Raw genomic sequence first — 8,391 nt, forward strand, 5'->3', positions numbered from 1 at the left:
ATCTCCAGGGGGCGGGAGTGAGAGGTCCTCCCGATCTCCAGGGGGCGGGAGTGAGATTTCCTACAGACCGTCCTTACGTCAGCTGTCTATGTTGCGGGCCGACGTCAGGTGGCGGTGAGAGGGAGAGGCAGCGACTCAGGGGAAACAGTGTGATCCTGAGGATGGAGGAGTATCCGGCTGGGGAGGAGGTGAGTTGCAGTCGCACTTGATGGCTGGCTCGGTGACGTTTCAATGCGGCCGGAGAGGGCTGAGAGCCGCCTGAAGCCGAGATCCACCCTGGTCAGGGCGGCGGCTATCATCATCAGGAAAATGTCGGCCGCTGATAGTTTCTGTCTTCCCTACGCCCCCCCCCCCGACAAAATCACTCTCTACCCCCCTCACACAACACCCTCCTCATCCTCCTTACCCAATACCGTCCCTCCCCCCCTTATACAACACCCTCCTCACCCCCCTTATACAACACCCTTCTCACATCCCCTTACCCAATACCCTCCTCACCCCCCTTACCCAATACCCTCCTCACCCCCTTATACAACACCCTCCTCACCCAATACCATCCCCATCCCCACTCCCATTACACAAAAACCCCACACTCCACACACAAAAAACTGTTTCCACCCTCCCAGACAAAAACCTTTCCCACTCCTCACACAAGCATTCCCCACACAACCTTTCCTCATCCCAAACCAGCCCTAAAACCCTCCCCAATCCCCTACTCTCAACAGTCTCTTTCCCTCCCTCCCCATGGCCCAATCTCATTACCCCTACATGACTTCGTGTCCCTCTCTTCCCCAGCATATCCTGATTGTTCCCCAATTCCCCAAAATTATTTATGATCGCTTTTAGGTAAGCTAGGTTGCTATCAATAGGTGACTTTTCTGATGTCACATTTATCACTAAAATTTGTTTGTTTGCAGATTTCCTTCAATGCAGATGAAACCAGCAATATTGTCAAAGAGGTAAGTCCATAAGCTTATGTTTAGTGTAAGAGGCTGCATTAAAATAGGTGAATTTAGAAATAAAGCAATGTTTAATGTCTTGTGATGAGGAAGGGTCACTGGATCTGAAACATTAACTCTGATTTTTTCTTTACAGATGCTGCCAGACCTGCTGAGCTTTTCCAGCAAGTTCTGTTTTTGTTCTGATTTAAAGCATTCGCAGTTCTTCCGGTTTTTAATGTCTGTGATGTCTGATGTTGGGCTGAGATGTGGCTTCCCTTCTGAATCTGAAGGCTGTCTGTAAATAGTGCTTTGTTTAACAAGACAATCTGTATTTAGCTTAGCATTCTAGATAGTTCTAGTCAGCCTCTTCAAAGGTGCTGTTGCATACTGCTGGAGCAAGTGGGACTTAAACTGAGATCTCCTGGTTCAGAGGTAGGGACATTGGTTGAATTAGATGTAACTGATCCTTCAAAGGCTATTCCTAATCTCATTGTGCATCTGAGGGATTTTGAGTTAGCATGTTTAAAAGATTCCAGTCTCTGTTGAATAAAGTATGATTTTTGGAGACCCCAGTGTCCTTTTTAAGTGGCATTGAAAATTTATAATTGGGAAGTTACCACAGGTTAAAGCATGCCAACTAGATGGATTGGGGTTGATTCAGTGCAAGTAAGATTAAGCATTTTGTTAGTATGTTTTGATCATTGTTTCTGAGGAACAGATAGAATGTATGTCTTGATGTATTGGTGAAGATTAAAAACACTCTGGAGTAACTGTAAGGAACAATGGGATGTTGGGGATGATGCAGTGTGTACTATAATGCCTTCCTCAATGGCTGATGTAGGACTTCCTTGATGGCTTTTCTTATTGTTGCTATCTAATAATACTGTGTAGTTCTGTTAGTCAACTTAAGTTTGCCTTTCTCCTTGAAATTTAATCTTTAATCAGAGTAGAATGTCATCATCCTGTGTTGAATGAATGCCTACAAATGTATGTAAAGCATATTAGCAGAAATCTTTAAGCCATAATATGCAGTTAATTTCAGTGATTTGTTTTCAGTGCGTTGACAATATTATTGGAGGGGTTGATTATAATCACAGCAAGATCAATCAGTGGACTGCAGCTGTAGTTGAACAATCCCTGATGCATTTGGTTAAAATGGGAAAACCGTTTAAATACGTTGGTGAGTATTCTGTAATAAAAAAAACAGCATTTTTATGGAGACACAAATTGATATTAAGCTGATAAGATTTGTTTACCTTACTTACATCATCTTGAAGTAGGGAGAAGACTTCAGGATAAGAATGTCTTAGTACCGTGTGAGGCTGACTTTATAATCCTGGAAAGATGTTTACTAGTATTTTCTTTCTTGCTATTATTCCTGGTTTGACTTTCACAATTTTAAGAAAGATGAGACAAAATTGAGATGAGCATTACATAACGTATACTTTTACTTTGTATGCATAAGTGTTACTGGTTTGACAATTCAACTTTGATTTGGTGACTAATTTTCAGTAGTATGTACTAGGATGAAATCATTCAGGTACTTCTATCATGTTGGTCTGGAATAAATGCTAATTTATCTTGGTGGCTTCGTAATCTTCTTGAATTTTTGACCTGAATGAGATAAATAAAATGAAAGCAGATGTATTTGTCTAACATTGAAACTACTTAAAACTATATTTTAAAGGACTGCTTTGTGAAAGACTTAAAACTGAAAATTTTCCCTCATTTCTAATGGTTCAATGAACTTCCAGCTGTTTTATTTTTAAGCCCTCCATTGCTTATCCTGTACAGAAAAATGATTCTGCAACTTACAGTACTTTTTTTTTGTGTGAAATTCAGTTTGATGTGAGACCTGGCCTTGGACTTCAGTGCTGAGCTTCTTCCAGCCAACTGTTACCTTCCATTGATTACTCTCAGCATTACAGTTGTAAATGTGTTGTTAAACTAAGCTGTGCTTCTATAAATTCTCTGCACATTGTTGAATATTTTTGAATGTTTTTCCATGTTTGAGTTGCTATGAACAAGATAGGTAAAAATGATGTTGTGATTAAGTTTCTAACTAATAATCCAGAGACTGCTAGTTGCAATCCCACCATTGTAGTTTGAGAATTTGAACGCAGATCAACAGAACTGCCTATAAAAAGTTGGTAAAAGTGACCATGAAATTATTGATTTTTCACTAATAACCTATCAGGATGTTAGTGTCTTTATCAATTCTGACCTCTGTATTGTATAACAACTGTTATACCAAGTTAATTGACTTTGTAGGTGATCTGAAAATCACTCAGTTGTATCAAATCAGTGCCATTTGTTCAGGGATAAAATCCACTTAGAAATTTACAGGGCCAAAAAGGACAGGCAATAAATACACAACTTGTCAGGATGCCAACTTCCCAAGTTAGAATAGAGAACTAGCATTTAGATAAAAGAAATATTCTCTACTTTGTATGTTTGTTAGTCTGAAAAAATATTCTCACAGTGAATTATGATGTATTGATAATTCTAGTGACTTGTGCGATAATGCAGAAAAGTGGAGCTGGTCTCCATACAGCAAGTTCATGTTACTGGGATAGCAACACTGATGGTAAGTCTTGCTGTGTTAATATTTAACATTTGCTGTAAAGATTTCTAAAGCCAGAGCATGCATTAAAAATTGGTGCTTTAATCAAAATTAACATGTGTTTCAAAGCAAAGTCTATTGATTCTATTAAATAATAGATTAGGTCTGATATGTTGGTTTGAATACTAAATTATAATATTGTGCATGATAGGAGAAGATAGTTAATTCAGACAACTGATCGAAACTGATGGATGTCAGACCAATCTAGTGGCATTTTACTTCAGTGAGAAATTCAGTTTTTCTGTTTTCTGAGAGGCGAACGTGTACTAAAACTTTGCTAAGACTGGAAAGCAATTGTCATGCCAAAGTGGATGTGTGTGATTGATTAGATACAATAAATCACAAATCAACCCATGGCATGTGTCCTTAGCAGATCATCTTTTTAAAAAATGTACAGCTGTTTCATCCCTAGTCAACTGAATTGACTACTGTATTTTGAAAACAAGAGTTTAGCATATATCCTTTCCATTCATGAACTCAAAGTATAAACTGCTGTAATTAGTGCATATTTTCTAATGTGGTTTCACTTAAGATACAGTCTGTAATACTATAAGCTATTATATTTTATCTGCATTATATTAAATCTGCATAAATTTGTATGGACTAATGCATGCAATCTTTTTTTGTAGGAAGCTGTACCGTGAGATGGGAAAACAGGACCATGTATTGTGTCATCAGTGTTTTTGCCGTCAGCCTTATGCTGTGATGTACAGGATGTACTTGTCTGCATTGCCATCCCTAAACACCAACTCTTAACATGTGTATATAAGAGAGAGACCATTTATTTGTAAATTAGGACTAGCATGCATTGTTTGTGGATGAGGCATAATAGTGTACATTTAATCAAGAGGTACAAAGCAGAAATCCATTCCTTACAAGGTTACATCTTGTTTAATCCATACTATTTTTAATGGACTCCTGACTTTGATTTAAACATCCACTAAGCATCACCAGAACTGGCTTTTGCTTTCTATTTCATTGCACTATATTCATGCTGTGGAAAAAGTATCCACTATAGAGATTTCATCAGCAAAAATACAGCTAATTTTCATCAATCTTTGCCATTTGGAAGATTGGATTTAATTGTTACCTTATTGTGTTGTAATAGACAACTGATGTAGGTCAGTTCAAATAACCTGTTGTATATGCTGTTTAATCAACTATCAACTCTTTGCTGCAGTCTACATCTGGCTGAATCAAACAGTCTGTTTCCTAGATAATATTAAAACTACAGTGAAATTAGTTAGTTATGCAAAATTCACGTTTCCTTATTTTATCTGGTTTTTATTTTCCAAATCATGCATTTTTGATTTGAAAGAAAGTTTCCAGAAGAAGAACTTGACTGGATAAAATAATCCATTTCTTTTTAGATGTTTGAGAGATTATCTTGTTCATTCTGTAAAATTTAAAAATTACTGATGTTTAATATATGATGTTTGATGCTTGACAAAATACAATGTTTGCAGCGTAGTAGATCAAAGTTCTGAATATTTGAATATGTTGACATTATGAAATATGGTAACTAGCATTGTTTAGGTATCTAAAGATGTGATGTTGGGATTAAAAACAGAGTCTGAATCAAATTTAAATGCCAATTGAATTTTCCCCATGAATGAATTGGGCCATTATAACTGCTGCATGATGTAATAGTTACACCTTTGATATTTTAACAGCTTTCTTAATTAGTAACTGACTAAGTTGGGTATTGAGAGACCCCTGCATCCCTCACTGAAGCAGCATGTTGCTTTACAGTTTACACACTCCTTACAGTGTGTAATGAGTTGGAAATGCTTCACACTACATATACATCATATGCTATCAGGTAAAGTTGTCGTTTTCACTTAAGCAAGGTGAAATACAATATAGTAATCAAAACATTGCTTTAATGTTCAGTAATTTCCTGCACTAAATTGTAAATAAAATTTTCCTCTGATATTAAAGGGTGAAGTCTTTTTAAAGAAAGGTATTGCATTTGAACTATAATTCTCTTTTAAAACTGGGTGTAGAAATTCGAATGCTGTTTTTAAAAAAGACTGGGGATTTTCCTTTGTTCAATATTGACAGAATGGCATTCAATAAAATTATGTTAACTATATTAAAGAATATAACTACAGTCAAATCAATCAGATTAAATCTGGATGAGAGCAGAACTAATATTTTGTATTCAACATTAAAATATTTTGCTGTGACTAATTTTGTAAACATATTAATTGTGTGAAAGATGACGTACATAGGAAGATATTTCAGTGGTGAAAAAAATTAATCTAAAAGTTATTGTATTTCAATTTAATTGTTGACACGTAAACAACTTCAGCGAAAAATTGTGTGGGTGACAATGTGTGGCTAATGATTGGATCTTGAATTTGTTTAATTAAATTGATCAAAAGCCGATAACTACAAATACATTAAATAGTAGTTTTCATGGTGGCCTAACAGAAAGGAACAACTTGAATTTAAATATCACCTTTCATTGCTTCTGGATATTAACGAAGTACTTTCTGAAGTGTTACACTGTTGTAATGAAGGAAATGCAGCAGCCAACTTGCTCACAGCAGGGTCCCAGAAACAACAGTTTAGTAATGACGAGCTAATGTCTTTTTGGTTATGTTGATTGAGAATAAACATTGGACATAACACCGGAAATAATAGCGTGTGATCTTTTATTATCGGTTTAGAGGAAAGGTGGTGCCTTGCTTTAATATCTCATACAAAAGACTGTATCCCAAGCAATGCAGCAGTCTCTCAATGTGGAAATGTCTGCTCAGAATGTCATGCTCAGTCTTTGGAATGGTGCTTGAACTCACAAGCAAATGTCTGAACTGAGTTGGACCAGTTGTGTCATGGTTGACTGGGTTTTATGCCATTTAGTTTTTGTTTAGAGCTCAACCACTGTTGTAGGCTAAAGGCTAAAAATTATTTTAAACAGTTGCTTCCACTATTAACATGGCAAACTTGGAATTCTGAAAGAACAGTAATTTTGATTCTTAAAGCATGAATGAAGTGATCTATAGTGCAATTAATAAAACTGCTTTTGCAGCTTTAACATCCTTGATTCCATTAGTCTCTCTAAGCTGAACAGTGCTTTTACTGGGTAGTCTTTTATCCAACCAGAAATCTTTAGAACCCTTTTGCTCTCAATCACTAGTAGATACCTGTGGCAGTGGCAGTGGCAGTGCCTGGAAGTCACCTGCAGTAACAAAATGAATATAAAGACCTTAAGTAGTACACTGGTAAATCTCTAAAATGTCAATTTCAATTTCAGATATACTAAGTTGTAATTAAGATCTGGAAAATTACTTCTCAGAGCAGTAAAGAATAATGTTTCCTTGATTATCCAGAAAAGTTTACCTATGGATACCTTCAATCACTGACATCAGTTAACTGTTTGTTTTCCTTTTCCTTCTATACATGTTTTCTGATTAAACCATAATGTTCTGTATAAACTTAAGGTTTGTGTCCATGTGTCTTTATTTATTTCATTTTGTGCAGGTAATTGAACGTATGTTTCTCTTCCAACTACATGAAATAGTACAGACTTCAACATCTCAATGATTTTTTTGGCATGTTGTGTACGTTAAATGCACCAGTTGTTTCCTTTATGCAGCAGAGAATCCCTGCACCGTATTTCAAAAAAATTTACAAAATACCCATCTTACAAAAGCACCATCGCTGCTTATGGTCTATGACCATATTGAAATGTTGCTGAGAGCTAAAAAGTTAGATTTCTCAATAAGGAAATGGGCACTTAGGTTCTTTCTCTTCCTGTTTGTATAAATTTTATGTAAGGCTGCTGAGGATAGTCATGTTGCATGATACAGGTACTGAATGATAATGATACTGAGGACTAAATGTTAGGAATATGTTAAAAGTTATGAAGCTATAAAAGTCAGGTTTCATGTATTCTCTGAAACCTAAGTTTCATGGTACTCCTAGCTTGAAGTTATTTTTCTTAAAAACCGTAATCATCCTATAACTGATTTCTTAAGCAGGAAGCTTTGTAGCCAGGATTTTTTGTATTCCATTTAAAAAAAACTTTAATAAAGCTATCCATTTAACTGGATGTCAAAATAGTAGCCTTATTCTAAACAGTTAAATGATTAGGTAGCAACATCTTACTCTGATTTAGATTGACTACAAAGAGACATTTCTTGCTGCTATCACATTCTTCCTGGTTTTGCTTCTAAAATTATTTTCGGGGATTTGCACCTGTGGAAAGTGGTTAACAGTCTGCAGTTCTTTACTAATACTACGCCTTGGCTAAATTAAACATGCAAGAGCATTTTGACAACTATACCGCTAATATTTAACTTCCTCACCCAGCAGGTGTCATCAATGCATGTCTGACACTTTGATAGCAGAAAATGTGCTTTTGTTAAACCCAAGTACAGGAGTTAAATCAGCATCTCTCCATTTCTTGATTCTGCCCATTGATGTGCTAACTACTTGTGCTACCAATGACAAAAAAATGCAAAATGTCAAAAAAAACCTCATTATAGTTTTGACAGCAAACTTGTTTTGAGCCTCATGTATTTTTTCCTGCTTGTGAAGACATTTGAATGGCAATACAGACTTGATGGGCAAAAAGGCCTCTACTGCACTCTGACTCTCTACTTCATGTAATCTAATTATGTTGATATATTCCTTTTGAGCAATCAGTTATTAGTCTTACTTTGGGCTTCAAAGAGTTTTGGCTTAATAGTGCACATGTGGAAGACCTTGGTAGTCTTTGCCAAAATTTGTTACAATGAGGATTTGTACAATTATATAATTATGTCCACAGACTTGAATGTGAGTTTATTTATTAGCAGCCCAGTTTAACTTGAGACT

The 8,391-nt window shown here is 36.1% G+C and overlaps 1 protein-coding gene across 1 annotated transcript; it reads left to right on the forward strand.

The window, feature by feature from the left end:
* The first annotated feature begins 14 nt into the window (after nt 1-14).
* dynlt3 (dynein light chain Tctex-type 3) lies at nt 15-7,012 on the forward strand. Its single transcript, XM_020527708.2, has 5 exons — nt 15-188; nt 918-959; nt 1,998-2,121; nt 3,451-3,528; nt 4,194-7,012. Exons 1-5 carry the CDS (start codon nt 162-164, stop codon nt 4,268-4,270), a joined length of 348 nt encoding a protein of 115 aa, XP_020383297.1. The 5' UTR covers nt 15-161; the 3' UTR covers nt 4,271-7,012.
* The last annotated feature ends 1,379 nt before the right edge of the window (nt 7,013-8,391 follow it).

This window comes from Rhincodon typus, chromosome 11, assembly GCF_021869965.1.
Source record: "Rhincodon typus isolate 14 chromosome 11, sRhiTyp1.1, whole genome shotgun sequence".
Classification (NCBI taxonomy): domain Eukaryota; kingdom Metazoa; phylum Chordata; class Chondrichthyes; order Orectolobiformes; family Rhincodontidae; genus Rhincodon; species Rhincodon typus.